The sequence below is a fragment of the Balearica regulorum genome, chromosome 8, assembly GCF_011004875.1.
Source record: "Balearica regulorum gibbericeps isolate bBalReg1 chromosome 8, bBalReg1.pri, whole genome shotgun sequence".
In the NCBI taxonomy this organism is placed as follows: domain Eukaryota; kingdom Metazoa; phylum Chordata; class Aves; order Gruiformes; family Gruidae; genus Balearica; species Balearica regulorum.
Genome location: NC_046191.1, coordinates 26,617,895 through 26,636,289, shown reverse-complemented (window position 1 = coordinate 26,636,289; position 18,395 = coordinate 26,617,895). Strand labels below are relative to the sequence as shown.

The window sequence follows — 18,395 nt, the reverse complement described above, 5'->3', positions numbered from 1 at the left end:
AATTTAATCTTCTCTACTAAAGAGAGAAGAATAATGGGGAATTTAGATATAATGCCAAAGGAAGCTGAAAGTAGAGGCAGAAGGCCAAATGGAAAAATTCTTCTTGTGTGATACAGCCAGAATCCTTCCTGTGTTTTAACTTAATGCATGATTTATTGCCATTACAGTTAGTTTTTGATAGAGGCATATAGCATCATCGGCTTTTATATTCTACAATAGGGTGGTATGAAAGATATGTTAATTCAGGTTACTAATACCAATAGCAGTTTGCACAATCTATTTGGTATATGCTATTGCAGCAATAATACACTCAAGTTCTGTTGCACACGTGTTAGTGCATGGGAGGGAAATGTTTTGGTCTAACTTGAGTACTTCTTCATAGTTGTAAATAAAGTTGTATTTTAATTAAAACAGAACTCTCTGGATTCTCTCTCTCTGGAATGAGAGTTCTACAGTGCAAAGCATGTAGTGCAGTGGATCTCACTGGGAAAGCTGGGGGGAGGGAGCATTGCAGAACAGGACCATAAATGGCATTTAACAGTACCAAAAACATTACATCTTTATTCTGGGTCTTTAACTATGATGGTGTGTGTGAAACTGCTACATAATGCAGTCCATTGAGAGATCTACGTAGTCTAGAAGACAGTTTGTCACAGCTCCTGTGACTGGTAGAAGTGGGTTGCTGTTATTGTAAATTTTGGAAATGCTCAGACTTCAGAATATCACACTGAGGAAGATATGTTAATGGTTTTTACTAGTGGTGGGAGCAGCCATTTGAGGATACTGAAGAGTGCAAGTTGTTTTCCCGTGATGTTTTACTGTGTTAAATATATAAAGCATGGGAAGCTAGAGGCTCTGTGACTCCTAAAGTTTAATAAGAAGATTGAAGTACTAATACTATGCTGCTTATGAACTTTGTAGATTTACTTCTTGACGTTTGTATGTATATTCTTTTGAATCCCAAATTGCCTCTGTGCCCTGTGTTAAAATGTGGGGGAAATATTTCCAAGGATCTGTTTATTCTTCTGAAATTCGAATGTAAACATTTTGATCCAGTAGTAGATGTGTTTTCTTTGAAGTTAAACCTACTGAAATCTTTTGTTTTACTTGATACAAGTGTATGAAATCACCAGGCAGAAAGAAGCATTGCAATCAAATGTCAGCTCCAGTCATAATAGTTTTCAAAATAGTGCTTTTTCATATGGCACCATATACCAAGGCTGTACATTGAAAATGTAAGGTATTGTGTGTCAGTTCAAAATAGCTGGTTTTTCTTGGATTTAGTATTTTTAGTGAAATGAAGGTTGATTCACAGGATGACTGATCAACTTTGTGTTTGGGGGCAGATTGTTGTGTCCCAGATTTCCCAGCTTCTTGTGATAAAAACTGAGTGTAGACCAGTTCCCCTGAACAAATTATCGACGTGTTGACAAAGACTATTATGTTGTCACATATTTAGGGTAGGAGATGGGGAACAGAATCGGGGCTAGCAGTAATGCCAGTACGTCCTGTCCCATCCCCCCAGCTAGAGGTGCTTTTATTATTAAAAACCTTTATCTGAAGTTTTGGTTGCTGTTCCTATGTGTTTTAATCTTGAATAATGCTGTGTTTCTGTATAGTGCTTGGCAAACATTTCACAGGGTCTTTTCTGACTTTACAAACTAAAAATGTAAGGCTAAAATTAGGCATGTGAGAGAAGGGGAAATGACTGAATATGCGTTCTTACCATAAAAGCAAACAAAAAAAGTCTGTTCACCCGTTGTCCTCCCACCCCCATCCACCAAAAAACTGCTTACATCCTGATTTGATTCACTTCCCATCTTAATGGTACACAACATATTTTCTTCCTTTTCATGTGTGTTTTTAAATGAGTTAAAGCAATGAGACGTATAGTAAGAGCATGACAAAATCTGAGGGTTTTTGTGAATAAAAGACAATTTAAAACAAACCGGTGAACTTATGCATCTGGGGCAGGACAAACATTTAGAGATAGTATTCTAGTTATCTTGTAAGCAGATTAAAATGTCCAGTCTTCCCAGTTTGGGGAAATTAGTGGATCGCTGCAGTAAGTCTAGAAATCGTAAGGCTTTCATGCTGGACTAAACTCCGAAATTTTTGCAGTAAATTACTGTTCTGTTTCTAACTTGCTTGTGTGATGTTGTACAGATATCTCCTGTGTCTCAATATTTTGTCAATATTTTTATCAGCAGCACCCTAGATATATAGATCTGCTCTGTCTCAGCAGACAGTTTGTTGATAGGAGGGCTTTAATAGGTGTTGTGCTGGAGGCTTAGTACTCTGTTTGCAAATGGCACAAATAACTCTCATAACGGCACTTTTTTTTCCCTTTTTATAGTGTTTTTTTATTTCCTATACAGACAATTGCTGTCACTTAACTTTGCTGTAGCCAGTGCAGCAAGTGGGTGTTCAGCAAGACTCTCTTGTGGTGTCTTAGTGTACAACTCACAAAATAAATATAAAAAGAGTTAAGAAAATTTCAGATGGCATTAATTTCATGACCAATATTACTCAACTGACTGCACGGATCTGTAGTTTAGTAGAACTAGCAGCCCATTCAAGTTACAACAGGCCTCAAGATGATCACCTTTTGTGGTTTAAAAAAAACCCACCACTCTTTGACAGCTGAACTTGCATTGTAGATTAGCTGTTAGTCATAAAGGAGGAAGCCTTGAGTGTCCAGACAACCTGCAGTTAGAACATTTTTCTAGACTTTTCCCTGGCCTGTGACAGTTCAAAATAGCCCTTTCCACATCGAAGTGGTTATAGTCCGTTGTGTTCTTATAATCATCACTGTCATCGCTCGAGCCCTCTTATCTCTTGACTTGTTTATTACAATTTATTATAGCTGCAGCTAAAGCTTTTGATCCTGAAAAAGCTCCTGCTGTTTTTGAACTCAGCAGTTACTTTTCTAGGCAACACAAACAACTAAGACTTCATTGCTCCACTGTTCAGCTTTGTGCATTGGCTCCCCCTCAGTTTCAGGGTTTTCCTCCTGATGTTTTAAGTTGTCCAAAGTGATGACTTGGAAATTGCTTTTATCTCTCTATCCATGACCACCCATGATAATTGTATCTATAACCATAGTGCTGGGATTACTAAAATTGGTAAGGTACGGAAGAATAATATTAAAAGTTTTTTTCAGTGAACAGATGTTCACATCAGGATGAAGTACAACCGGGGAAAAAGTGGTACTGGATAATTTGTTGAACAAGCAATCACAAAAAGAAATTAAGGTCTTTAGTAGCTTCCTACGTATTAGAATTCCACTATTACAGCATCTCCTGTTCTGGCACTTGGATTCAGTATAACCCGGGACAGTCTGGAAGGAGTCTCATCAGTTTCTCTTGCATTGAGACGTAAACAGCATCACGTAAAGTTAATCAGTTGCTGGGGTCTTGGTTCAGTTTGGGGCTTTTGAGGGGCGGGGGGGAATCACACACAAGGATCTATTTGTATTCAGGCATCTGTGGAGCTTTAAAAAATATTCTTCTCTCACAAAGCATTTCACAAGTCTTTCCAGAAGCCTTTTTGAGGTCTTTTAAGCCTTTTCCTCTGCAAATTTATTGCTCACTGAATGCAGGTGTAAGTGGGATCTTCCTGTTGCTCTGTACTGAGCAACATTTTCTTTAATGTACATAGGACTGTTCCCTTGAATACCGTTTTCAAGGCAGGATCTGAATAGAAAAATAACAGCGCTTTTCTACATATGTTTAGAGTTTGCATGTCAGCAGTGCTTTTACACAAATTAATTGTTTGAGCCCCATAGTCTGTGATGTTTCTGATAAAAAAACCACTTCATACAAGTGACTAATACTTGCAGTTACCAGTAGTATTGGAACTAGAGATTCATGAATGCATGAAGTTGAATGTTGGGGACTAAAACATTAGCAAATTGTGGTAAATGCACAATTATGCCAACTCCAGTTGTATTGAATCGATGTGGCATGTTCTGATTATAGTATACAGAAAGCCAGTAGTGTCTGAACCTTCGCACCTGACTTTTGAGAAGGATGAAACAATCCTTTTGTTCTCAAACTGTGTTTGTCAAAAATCTTACCAATTGCCAAGTAGGATGCGTGAGGCCAGCTCAGATAATTAACCCAAAGGGAAAGAATTCTAAGCAAAAATAATGTTTTAGTGATACCGACTTTTGTCTTTTTGTGCATTTCAAGGGAATGAGTCATTTAAATAAACATAGGTAGGTATATTATAGCCAGGCTTTTATTTTTAAAAAAACCCAACCAAACAAAACCTCTGGAGTTCTCTTCTCAGGATTAAGAGTTGTTTTTGATGAAAATAGCTTATCCCCAGGAAAATGGAAGTGCTTACATGTTTAATCTGGCTTTGTCACCAACATTCCTCTTCAGCTCAAAATTGCTATTTCAATAGCCACAGTTGGAAATTACACAGCTGACGTAAATTGAAGGTGAAGATCTTAATTTTACTGATATTTTGTGCAAGGATAAAGATGGGAGGAGCTCTAGCATGCTTCACTGAAGACTGTGCAGGAATGTTTTGAAAGATTAGCTTTGGGGGTAATGCTTAAGTTTTAAGGCATCTCAGTAATTATTTCATTAACTCTTTCCAAAAGCATCTCCAATAATTGTTATTATTACTATTTTAGTGTATGTGTATGGTTTTGTGCCTAGCTGATCACTAGTCACTGCAGCATTCATTTAGATTCAGTTGCGATTTGTGTTGCTTAGAACCACTTTCTTTACAGAACCAGCATATTGCCTAAGCGATCTATAAGCAGTCCAATCAGTTCAGTTATTTTTTTTCATGTTTAAACTGAATTTCTTTTAACCTGGTTGTAATAAACAAGAAATTGCAGTGAGGATTTTTCATGTCTTCCAATGAAACTGTTCTTTAATATGTTTTACAGTGTCAGTGTTTCAGAATTTGAGTAACTTTATAGTTTTCAAAATAGTGTTAATGAAATTTGCCTTATCTTTGTAATCAGATGGGCATCAAGTTTTCTTTCTTGCAACTGATTTTGAGGGTTGGTGATTTTCTGTTGGTATTTTTCTTCCAACTATGTTTGATAAGACATGATCTTCAGTATAAGCAGTTTTGTATTTTGAAATAAATATGATTTATTTAATTTTTACTATCCCCTTTTGTCTCATCATATCAGTTTTTTAGTTGTTGAAGTAGGAAATAGTGAAGCAGTGGTGTTACGTTCTTTAGGCAGTTGGTATTAGCAGCCTTTGATAAATAATGGTAAATTTTTTCCTCTTTTTAAATTTGTTCTGTAAAAATATCTTTAATTCTGCTTGAACTCCCACTCTCTTTTCTAGACTATGAGGAAGTTGAAACAATGTAAACAGAAGAAAGGACCTTTTTATTAATAGTACAAGCAATAGAAGTTGAAATGACTCTGATATTAGCAGTATTTGCACAATAGTTAAGATCCTGCTATCAGATTCTATTTTATTTTACAGCATAGTTTAATATTAGCAAGGCAATTAAAAGCTTGCAATTTATTATTTAAATACCTGTCTTGGGGGACTGCATATGCAGATTTGTGTGCATAGAAGTATGCAAATAAGCTATACCAACCAGTTTCACATGTAAATAAAATGATATGAAACACTAGTTAAAATATTATTAACATTTTCTTGATATGAACAGAAGTCAGGTATTACTAGGAAGACTGCAGAGGCAGAGCAACGTAGTTGGATTGTTTTGCTTGGTTCTTTGGAAGACACCCCCCCCCAAGGCTTTTAAGGGCTTTAAATTTTTAGAACAAAGCCCTGTGTTTTCAGAATCCAAGCTATTTGTATGAGATAGTTAGGTGTTTCTGTAAAGCTTAAAGTAGGGCATCTGGACCAGATGTTAGCTACCTGTGTTTGAAGTTATCCCCTTGTTTTGGCTGTTTGTCGTACATTGATATATACAAGTTGTAATTTCTAGAAAAACAATATTCTTTTTAAATATGCAGTTGTTTTAGATTTTGACACAGTTCTTTAGGCTGGCTTTACAAGAGTTTTCAAAGGTTCAGTACTTTAAATCGCTTAGGCAATGGTAGTATAGTTGCTGGTAATTATAATGAGTTCTTACAGTCTCTTCCCTAAATTGTATAGATTAATTGAAGTCTGTTCTCAAATACAATTTTACAAGGTTACCATCCACATGTATTTATTTTCTTTCTCATTTGAGATCCGAGTGTTGCGGTATTACTACGATCATCTTTATGAACAGAACAGTCTTTGGTTGAATTGTCTTCCGTCATGGATGGCGAAGCTGAAGGCTGCTTTATGTTGGATATGCAAGCAGTTGCTAATACTTCTTCCAGAATCAGCTGTTACTTTTCACTTGTACTACTTCTGTGCAGGAGCATGCAAGTTACCAAATAATTTCTAGATTTTTGGGTAAAGATCTTTTACTAATTTAAATGTTATAAAGGAACAAAATTGAAATTAAATTTGCTAAATTAAAAAAGCCACAAGATGGCATCAAATTGTCAATTGTATCCATTGTTCCTAACCTTTTTTTAAAGGTCAAAATATTACAGGCTGTATGGATCTCTACACAGAAACCAGTTGTCATAGTGAACATGTCATGAAATAGTTTGAGGTGTTTTCCTTCCATTAATTGTACCTTGTGAAGCCACAATAATAAACTTGTAATGGCTTTTTTTTTGTGCTTCGAGTAAACTGCTTTGGCTATATGTGAAACATACCTTCAAGAAAAAATTCTACCAAGATAAGCTGTTTTATTGATTAAAACATGAGCGTTCATTTCCTAAAAAGTAGTGTGAGTTATGTTCAGGCAATTTCTGATTGCATTTGAGAAATGAGTGAATGCTCATTTAGACTTAAAAGTACTAGGTATCTAAACTACAGCATTTTTTAAAAATACAGAAAAATACTAATTGATCCTGGTGGCAGATGAATATTTGTAATTGGTGGGTTTTTGCAAATTAACACAAAGAATGACCTTTCTTAATTTAGAATGGTCAACAAACACTGCAGAAGGTTTTAAAAGCTGTAAAAAAAAACCCAAAACAAACAAAACCCAACCAAAAACAAACCACCACCCACTATAGGGTAACTAAAGACAACTATAAATCGTCCATAGTTTACTACTTTTGTTGTTAATTTTTGACGTCTGTGTCAATGGAATATCTCAGATTTACTGTTGCAAGAAAGATTTTTTTTTAATAAGTTGTTGGACATTTTACATTAAAATGGGTTGAGGATGCAATATATTGGAGGACAGACAAACGTGGTAAGAATCTGTCCAAAACAATTTGCATCTTCATAACATATTGCAACTTCCCTGTATGATATAGAAGCAGGGAAGGGAAAGTGGATGCACATGTGAAAGGAAAGGCGTAAAGCAAGCTGTGTACAAAATGTACAAACTTAAAGGACTTTAAGCAATAGACCTAAAGCTTCTGTTGTACTCTCCCAAAACTTATCAGAGCACATACAATTGTCTGAATTAAGACAAGCATAGAAATTGTATTAAGGAACGAGGGAAGAAAAGAATACACTAAGAGCTTTAATTACCAGGGCGTACAATAATAGTAGAAGTCAGTCATCCTTTAGGGTGTGGGTTTGTTTTTCTTTGTTTGACTAGAAGTGGGAATCTGGATTTACTTTTTTTTTTTCACATGCACTAACCTGTTTTCTACTCATGCATTGGTTTGTGAACCCAGTATTTTTAGGTGTTTAGGTAGCACAATAGCAGATGGCATAAACTAAAATAAAGCCATTTATTGAGCAGACACGTTGTAAATGTCTAATATGCTAGGAAACATTGGTACTGAAATGGAATGAATTCCACTGCAAAGTATATCCAGCAGCGTATCTGTAAATGATGCAGTGCAATCCAGGAAAGTATGAAGCTTTCGGTATCTGTTTTCTTGATTTTTGTTCTATGTCACGTTGTTGCTTCTGAATGGTTAAATACTCATATGTTTAATGTAAATCATAAGTAAACTATATATAACCTTCTATGGTAAATTAGCACAACTAAACCAAGTAATATGTTTTTGATTAAAATACAGTGTTAAGTGGTCGTCTTAAAGAAGATTTGTATTTTTCAAATTACATGGTTTTGTTACTAAATTAGTTTCAACTTATGAATATTCATAATATACTCCTTAACAGTCTCGAACAGCTTATGCATAAGAATTAGGTATGTCATCTTCGTGCAAAACTGTTAAGTGTTCAGAAACTTTGAGGAAATGGATGTTCCTTAAATAACTGAACAGTGATTTCTGCTACTTCTGATGCTTAGGATACAGCTGCACAAACAAAAGCTCCCCTAACTGGAATTTGAATTTGCAGTGTGCTAGTTACTTAAGAGTAGCTTTTACATTAAAAGCTTCACATTAGAAGATTGGAAGTATCTTACTGTGTGCTCACTGAGAAATAGGCTACTGTCTTTCCAAGGAGTTAGAGCATGCAAAGGAGAAGTTGCCTCTGAGTCGCTACCTGGCCATGAATTACCAGCAGCACTTACCTGGTGTGGTTGAACGAACCAGTTATGAAGTTCACTTTGTCAACTTAATTTTCTTTTCCTCTGGGAGAAATCCTCGCATGTAGTTATCTGTGGTTATGCATGCCTTGTAAACAGAGCTGGTAGCATGAATTGGTGCATTGTCACAGGAAAAAACTTATACCTATCTGAATGCTTTTCAAAAGCATTAATTTTGTATCTAAACTCAGGATCTTTTGTTTTCAGGACAGTGTGAAATGTTAGCAAAAATATGCTGCTAATGATTTCCTTACTGAAAGCAGGTTGTTTCTCCACTTAGTGTAGCTTGTCAACCATCACTGCTCTGTACTTTTGAGTTTTCCTTATCTTAATAGGGTGCTTTTCTCCTTACAGACCATTTGAGAAATGTGGGGTGGAAATATTGATTAGAGCTGCTTTTGCTACATTGTCTGCAGGTTTTATGTAATAGGTGGTGGTGATTAGGTCACTGATAATCATAAAGAGAGGAGAGATGTAAATGAGGTGCAAAGAATGGATGTTATGCCTTCAGTAGGTGACAGTTGAGCTTCCCTGCTAAGATGTTAAGAGTATCAGGAGCTGTGAGCTGCTCATCAATGAACATACGGCAATCTAAGGCAGTGATTTACAGAACTAAAAGCTGTGGCCTCCATCCTTTATTGATTTGCAGAAATTGTTCTTATAAATAGGAAGGTCATGGGCACGAAAGTAGTAGCTGTCTTTTGTGTCTACTTATTTAAATGAACTTATTTCCTACCATTAATCACATATATTTCATGTGATTATTTTTTAATGTGATTTGTTGTTTTGGGGGTTTGGTTTACTCTGTTTCATTTGCAATGTCCTCAAAGCCCTGCCTTTTCCCTTTAATCACTTTAGAGAAGACAATTGAAGAAAGTGTGAAAAACTCCCAAATAGATGATTTGCCAGTTATTTTGTTAAGCTTGATTCTGTGTAGATTCTGGTGGTCTATGGAAATTTTGTTGAAGAGAGAAATCAGAAGCACGAGCCAAGGCTTTGGATGTAATTTGGTTATAATTCTTCCTGAGAATTTCCAGAAAACTCCAAAATCTCTGAAGCAGCTCGTGGTTTCCTGCCATGGGACCTGCAGGGTCTTTTTGGGACGTGGGAGGCACTGAATAAGCGGAAGGGGGGCAGAAAAGTCACGCTACTGATTCTGTAGGGGAGGAAAGAGGAACGGATGTGCGGTACTGCAGACGGTAAGAGTTAAGCATCGAAGCAAACTGAATTTGATTTAGAAAGTTGAGACTTAGCATTGCAGGAAGTGATGTTTCTTTAGCTTGATGGGGTTTTTTCCCATTTCATCACTGTGATTTAAGGAAGTGTTATGGGAGAATTCTTGGGATTTCTTCAAAAGGTGTAATTAGTACACCACAGGAACAGTGTTCTCACACAGAAAGTGACATTTTTCTGTAGAAACAGATGCAAAATGTTTTATTTCCACTTTTTTGGTTAAAAGAAGGATGAGGCTGTTTCAAATAACTGCTGTTTCTCAGTCACAGGGCTTCTCTCAAAGGTAGTCAGCCTTTCCTGCTGCCCTTCCTTTTGAGTGTGGTGTTTTGATTTTTATCATTTTCTGAGTAATTCTTGTGAAAGGGCATTGACATAAATACCTTTTCTCAAATACTAAAAAGTCAGCCTTAAAATAACAATTAGTGACTCAAGTGCCCTACATAGAAGTTGGTATTTTAATAAGTAGAAAAGAGTACAGCAAAATTTGAGTTTAATCTATTTCTTGCAATAGGGGGTTAAATCCTTCTACTGAAGATTAATAGGAGGTTGCTGACTGTGAAAGTTACAAAAGCTGCACGCTGTACCAAGTGTCAGCTCCGGTCCATTGTAACTAATCATGGGTGGCTTTGGCTAAAGCTCAGGGAAGAGATATTTTGAGTAAATTTGTGTTTTCTAAGGGCTTATCAAGTGATCTTCTCTTCTATTTGTACTTCACAATTCTTGAGATTAAAAACAGTTTTAACTTTCATGGTGGAAACTTAAAAGCAGTTTAAGTTATTTAAGTCATGGAACATGACACTGCTTGTGTGTAGTCCCCAGCTCATTAACTTTTTATAAATTTTGAATTAACATATTTTTGTGTGGATGCACAAATGCTATAATGCCATATTGGAGTCCTTTCAAACAGGTTCTTCCCAGGGTGGCATCTCTGACCTTTCTGAGTGTCTCACAGGTGAAGGATATACTTCACATAGCGTTTATGTAATTTTCAGATAAAATTCATGGTTTCACATTAAAACGTTTTCTGTCAGCCTTGCAAATTGAAGTGGTTGGAATATGTGGCATTTTTTTCACAGCGTTAGTAATATTGTTAGTAATACATGTTTTGTTAAGTGCGGTTTCTCAGAAGTAACTCGGAGCAGAATTTGTTCTTGCAGCAATTTAATGTGGCTTTGGAACCAGGCGCGTGTGACCTCACTGTTCTCTTACGTGGCGTGTTGACTCTGCAGAGTTAACAAGAATAAATAGTAGTGCAGGTCTTTTGTTTGTTACATTAAGGTAATTGGATAAGGCATGAGCAGAACTAATTATCATGAGAGTGCTATTTCTGGGCACTAAAACTCTTCAAGGCAGGAATGCATTGCAATTTCTTGGTCCTAGTTTTCCATCCAGAGCATAAGCAGATCTTGTTCTGAAAGTTCTATAGCCAGTTGCTTACACTTGTATTATTAACGCTTGGTGAAAGTGATCATAGGTAAAATGAAACAATACTATAAATAGCAAAGGTTTCTTTGAATATAAGAAAAAAGTTTCTGATTGGCATTTGATGATTAAAATGTAAACCTGTAAAAGCTTATGAGGTTCTCTCTCCTCCCCAAGTCTAAAACAGAATGTGTAAAGAGTTTTGAATATCCTTACTATTTTCTTTCTTCTCTTTAATGGAAACGTATTGCCCTCATTTTCATGATACCCTCTATAGCTCTGTGTTGATGTAAAAATCCTGTGTACCTGACAAGGCGGCCAGCTGTTAATGTTACCTCTTCTGTTTCTTTTAAAAGGAAGGTGCTTCTGCTCGAAAAACGCAAACTCCAGCAGCACAGCCTGTACCACGACCAGGTAAGATAGCCTGATTTCATTTGTGCTGCTGCTCAAATAAGTGTGAGTTTCAAAGAAGTACTCTTTAAAACTTTAGTTAGCTGAAGGATGAAGTGGGGATAGTTTATTTGTGGCCTTTAACAGCATATGTATTGGAAATAATGCACAACTTTTTGCTTAATGTTATACCATAGGGCTTGGGTTCATTCTCTTCAGTGTGGTGCCCAATTAGCCCGTTGAAAGCATGCGCTACTGAAATTAAAAAGTGATGAACTTCTTGGTTGTCGGCTGGGAGTTCACAAATGCCAGCTCAAGTATATAATAAGAGCTGGTTAATACTCCAAGGAGAAACAACCTCAATAGAAAAGCTGATCTCAAAAAGAGATATATTATTACTTCTATTATTAATATATCAGAAATAAGTCTTTCTCTGAATGTGTTAGCATTACTTCTTCACGCTTGTTAGCACATAAGGTATTAGTAATGTGGCCAGAATCCTGAACTGGCTTTTTAATTCCCAGTTGGTAGACTTCAGCTACCAAGTCAATTTTGTACGTCAGATTGAATCTCAAATTTAGAGTCAAAGAATGATATACATATTTTGGTTTGTTTCAATGAGAAACCCTTAGAAAGAAGTTTTAAGAGTATGGATACAGACAGCATGAGAGGATTGGTGTTTCCAAATGGCTATGTGCATACCTCCACCTAGTTTACATACTATGAGAATTTGCAGTTTGGTGGAAAAAAAGTCTCAAATGAAAGGTGTTGTTTAAGAACAAGATGATGGTTATTGTTGTTATGAAGGTATTGGAAAAGGAACATTTTGGAGTTTTTGGAAACAAAGCTACCTTTTAAAATGAATATACTTTTTCTAGAAGTACTGCCTGAGCATTGTATATTCTTGTTGAGAATACTAAAGGCTTTCAATGCATTCCTTGCTAATTCCTTGAGATTTATTAGTGGGATTTAATGCTAAGACGTACTATTGTACAAATGATTCTTCCTCAAAAATAAATTCTAATATTGAATATTCTCAGAATACCTAAATGCTGTTGTGCACAGATTCTTCTGTTTGGTTATTTTGGTACTGGAAAGGGCATGCTGCCTGTCATACTTATCTCACTAGCCCTGTTAAGCATGATAATGCAAATGGAGTTGACAGACAGCGATATAAAAAGGGTAGAAGTGGCAAGAACGGAAATCTGACTGAATTGTCACAGGTCCCTGCTGCTAGCTGTGACTTCATGGGCATTAACTGGCAGAACTGTATCTTTTGTACATTATAAGGTTATACTGATATTGCCCTTCTCTAAGGGCAATCTAATCCATTATCTTGCCTCTATATTGTCAGTTGAGGAGAGAATAAAGGAGAAGAGGTATAGTCTGAAGAACTTATATACTGCTTCATTAAAAGAAAAATTAAAACACCTTTCTGCCTGTTCTAGCATATTTTGGAGTTTGGAACTTTAAAAAAAAAAATCAGTTGTTCTGTTCTTAGCAGTAAAAGTATTTTTAAAACATGTGATTTCCAGGAGGATGCCGCTTTGCACATAAGTGTTAGTTGAATTGGACAAAACAGTTGTACAATACTGATTTGAAAAAATCTCAGATGTGCTTTTAATTTAAGAGTATTTTTTCTGTACCTTTCTGCAGTACCAACTTTGCTACTAACCTGTCTTGGTACAGGTATCAAATTTCTTAGAGCTGGGGTTTAGTTGTTTGGGGTTTTTGTTTGTTTGATTGGTTTTTGTCAGCTAATGCTGCCTATATCTCTCAGGAACTTTTTTACATTAATGCGATACCTAAATTTAAAAAAAATTAAAAAATCATTGGATAGGTAAAGTTCAGGTAGTTCAGTATAGTGTCGCCAATTATATCTGCGCATTTGACAGTGTCAGGAAAAGATAATTAAGGATATGGTCTCAATATTTCAACAATGGCAACTGTGTGTTGTGAATATTTATACTGTTCTAGGCAGGTTCTGAAACAGTTGGTCATAAATAAACATGAGCAAGTTGGTGCTATGAAATGGAAGTCAATTAATATGAAATTTGTCGTGCATAGTAGCAGTTGAGACTTGAGTTAGTCGACATCAATCTTTCTACTACTCGGCATTTTCTGAATTGGGATATACACATATGATGGTAATTATCCAGCCCAACAGTTCTTTCCTTAAGCTAGGACTCCTGAAAACTGAACTATAAAATGTTTATTTGGAGGAAGCCAGATTATTCAGCAATAGCACCAAAGTGAAGAAAAATATATGCTTTTCCAACTTTGGACTGAAATGTCTCCCATATTGAGGAGGTCGCAACTTGAAAGACTGAAGTGGAAACATTTTATTGGATGGGTGGGGAGGGAATTATTTGGTTCCTATCTGTCCAGTACTGTTTGGTGGAGGGTCTTTTGTTGTTTGTGTGGTTTTTTTTTTTCCTTGAGTGCTACCATATCTGTTGAGTTTCATTGTTTCTGACACCCAAAGAGCTCATGTAACTCAAAAACTGCAATCCAAAATTGAGTAAGCCTCAAATTCAGATTTTGATTGTGGAAAGTTTTATATGTGTTAAGGATAGCTAAATCCTACAGTGTCATGTACAATAACTACTAATGAAAAGGTGAGGGTCTGTAAAGATTAGTTTGTTATGAAACAGCCTTCCTGTTGGTTCAGCACTGTTGAACTTAAGATCTACAAGCAGCTTTTTTCAAGATTGCTGGCAATTTTTGTCAATGCTGTTGTGCCCCAGCCTTTTAAGGAGCATGGAGAGAGATGGCAAGTTTCACTAAAATTAGGAGAGAGTGACTCAACTGTCCTAACATCTGTTTCAGACAGTCAAAAGCTGTTTGTCTTCTGAATACTGAGACCCAAATTATAAATCCCTTCTTCAACTTCACGTATTGCATCTGTGAACAAGATCTAAATGATCTAATGACTGTAGTGTGACTCTCCTCTGTTCACTCCTGCAACTAAAAACATTGAAGTTTACCTTACAATGACATTTGCATTTAAGTATTATTCATTCTGCCATACTTTCTGTTTTTTCTCAGTTTCTCAAGCAAGACCTCCTCCAAACCAGAAAAAAGGTGAGTCAATTTTAGTTACGCCATCCTTTTCATTTTTGTGTGAAATGTGCCCACTCTATCTTTTGCTGGAACCACAAGCAAGAATTTAAAGAAGCAATGGAATGCAGGCAGCATTCCGTTTTGCTAAATATGGGTCCTACCCATATTTAGAGACTCCTGATACAGGGGTATGGTTTTTTGGTGAAAGAAAACCTTCAGTTTAGAAAAGGCTTACTACAATTTTCCTTGAATTTTTTTCCATTATTTTGATCTATTAAGCAAGACTGTTGTTTTTATGTACAGCTCTTTTAATGAAAAAAGGGGGGTGGGGGGAACCCAAAACAACTAAAACCACCAAAAAGCCCCAACAGGCAAAGGTAACTGTGTTATCTCTACAGGATCTCGAACTCCCATAATCATTATTCCAGCAGCCACAACCTCTTTAATAACGATGCTTAATGCAAAGGACCTTCTGCAAGATCTGAAGTAAGTAGCTGATTAGAACATACTGTATAAAACCTGTTTTCAGATATAAAGGTGTACTAGTACCAAATCAGTAATTAAGCGAGAGGGAGTATCTACTGTCTTGTGACAAGTTAGTTTTCCAGACCAGGGTATAAAAGAAATGAATGCCTCTTGAATAGTAGGAAAAAAGCAAAAACTTGTTCTTGGAATTTTTGCACAGTTGTGACCTGTGGGCCAAATGTGCAGATTAAGAAGAAACTCTTAGAATGCCATTTCTAATGTCTGCAGTGGTTTTCTTTCATGTAACAGACATGCACACATGTGCAACTGATCAATGAACCCTTACAATGGAAGAAGGCTTAGAGAAGACGAGCAAGGGCAACGTGCTCCTGGAGCTCAGAAAAGATTTTGGGAAATGACCACAGTTGCTATAAAGGAGAAAGGGACCAGAGGGGAACCTTTGTTTTAGGTAGAAGGCTACATCAGCTGAGCAGGTCAGCTGGTTGTCTAAATAAAGAATTTTTCTGAAGTTCACATATAATAAAAATAAAGCATTGCCAGTAAGTATTGATGCAAATGAATTCAGGGAAATATTAATGAGTTGCTAACACTTGTTTATTGCATCACACATCTTAATCTAAGATTTAATTCATTATGGCTGAATGCAATCAACACTGCGGATTACTTTCTTCATGGTAAGGTAAAATTCACTGTTACGGTAAAAACAAACAAAACCCCCAAAAAATTCTTTCTGCTTGTCCAACAGATTGTGTATTTAGCGTTGCCTATCAGTTAATACCAGTTAATTTTTCTGAAACAGGCAGTCATTTTCACAGAAGTTGTCCGCAATGGTATGTTCAACAACTGGAGAGCTCATCTTTCTTCTACCTTCAGTACTTTGCTTGTCCTTTATGAGACTATACACTGCTCTTCTTCAAAAATAGGCTGTTCTTATTGTGGTGCTACGGTTTTCACTGGAGTTGCCCTAGAATTTTTTAAAACTGTGCTGAGAGATAGCGGGTGCCTTCTGATCTCCAGCTATTTCTAGTTCCTAGATTACTGCCACGTATGATCAAAGATCCAGTACGCGTTACTGGACCCTTGGTGCCTCTTCTGAAATATTTAATCGGAGAGAAGGCTGGCTTTTAGCATTACAATCTAATGTGCAAGCAGTTACTGGACTGATATAATTGTGTTGACAGAGGATGTTGCTTGTTTATGTGGGGTTTTATGTTTAAGAAAAAAATGCAGAACTACAAGCCTTGGATTTTACATTGATGTAGTTTGTGACTTTCTGGTGCAGGAACACCTGTACTGGAACGAAGCACCTGTATGTCATGTCTCAATATATCTGTTCTAGGAGGCTTGTACTGTTTTCAGCTCCACTGGGGCAGAGCTACAGTTAACTTCTCGAGACCTGCCCCAAGAGGAGGCTGAGTGCCAGAGTGCAAAGAACGTGATCCAGAAAAAAAGGAAGTGAAGTTTAAGGGGTCAAAGGAGCACACTGATGTAGTTAAGAAGTATAAAAGGCAAAGTGAAGAAGCACGGTATGTTAACGAATCAGAAGTGCAATAGCAGAATTCAGAAGAGCAAAATACTAGTTTAGCCATGACAGTTTCTACAGTACTCTTGTAGAAAATGTGTCACCTGGCCTGTATTTTGTTTCGCATTCAAATTTATTGCAGTAGTTTGTTTTGGAATGGCTGCAGGGTTTGTTTTTACTGTTCAGGTACACAGTGTGTAGAAGTAGCGTTGCTATAGAGTGGATTGATAGATATGTGATGGTTTTCCAAGGAAAGAAGATGTATCTAATTTCTGCCTCAAAGTCACTGCCGCCTTTAACTCCTTCTTCACTTTCAGCTAAATTTGACAGAGGAGTAGAGATTCGGAAGACATGTGTCATTGCCACACTTTTGGAATAAGGAGATATTGTCCAGATAGAGAAGACATACCCAAATTAATACTCCCTCCCTTACCCCTCCTGAGGAAGACACAAGTAGATTTAAATTTCTTGTATTTTTAGAGGCAATCAGCCTGCTTGCATTAGCCATCAGAGGAGAGCAGTGATACAGCATGAGGAGAAGGGATTTCTGGAGCTGGAAGAGTAAAAGCCATCGTTGCAGGGGAGACTGTTATGAAAAGTAGGAGAACCTTGGAAGAATGAGGCCCCCAAGGTGGTTGGGGTACAGTAGCTCAGATACACGTGTGACACAGGCTGTTTACAAGGCAACTTTTTTTTTCATGCTTGAAACGCGAGGCAGCACAGTTCTGTGAAGTGTGTGATAATAAAGAATGAGTATTTGGGTTTCATAAATAAAACCGACTTTTGCGATTCCCTCCATTTAAATGTTTCTAAAATAAGGAACAAAGCTGAAATTATAGCTGGAGACCAAACCACTTAAAATCAGAAATTAGTCATAGCTGGGAGTATCTGTCTTTTAGGATAGTTTTTGTCTAGGATGCTGGATTTTTTTTTTAATAAGTAACTGGACTGCAACACATTGTCACTTTGGGTATGAGAAAAAGTAATTGTGGTATCATTGGCAGATATTTTCAGTTATTTCCTGTAAAATAAACAGGACAGTCTTCATCCAGTACTATGGTGTGTTAAATTCATTTGTCCAGGACTGAGAGAAACTTACTAAAAATTTTGGTATAATTAATAACCTTTTTCATAGCTCTGTAGTATGTTGACTTTTTCCCTTGTTAAATTTTGCTGACATTTGTATGATGCTTAACATTAGTGATGAATTAAACATGCTGTGTTCTCTCTTGAGGTAGAGAATATGGAAAGCAGGAAATCTATCATGAGTAGAATAAAATGTATATAATGATAAACCTGAAGCATGTTACTGGTTTAAGATAATTTTAAGATATCGGATTTGTCTGTTGGATATATTTGTTGCAACTTAGCTTGTATTTCTATATATAATTGTAATATAGGCAATTTGCATGCTGTATAATATACAAATATTCCTGATAATCTTTTTTGAAAGGTTATTTTTTGAAGGAGCCAAGTATAAGATAAAAATGAAGAGTTTCTAAAATATTAAAAAGATAAGATATAATTTCATTTAAAATCAGAATTGCAATACTTTATGGTATATTGTGACGCTTCTTAAAAATATTTCATATAATACACATTGTTCTTATTCACTATCTGAATGCAGCACTGGATATCATAATTATTGTGTCAAATCTGGCTTTTCAGACAAAGTATTTGAGAGTATCTGAAGTTAGGCTTTTCAGAGGCAATGCTGCTGCTTTGTGGAACAAAAGCAAGGCAGGAATTATATCAGGCACATGTAAAT

At 36.3% G+C, this 18,395-nt stretch overlaps 1 protein-coding gene across 1 annotated transcript in view; it reads left to right on the top strand.

The window, feature by feature from the left end:
• Positions 1–18,395, top strand: part of CDC73 (cell division cycle 73) — a 107,440-nt gene that overhangs the window by 76,572 nt on the left and 12,473 nt on the right. The window contains exons 11-13 of the mRNA XM_075760171.1: positions 11,523–11,580; positions 14,605–14,640; positions 15,018–15,105. Coding sequence (XP_075616286.1) covers positions 11,523–11,580; positions 14,605–14,640; positions 15,018–15,105 — 182 coding nt within the window. The remainder of the gene's footprint in view (positions 1–11,522; positions 11,581–14,604; positions 14,641–15,017; positions 15,106–18,395) is intronic.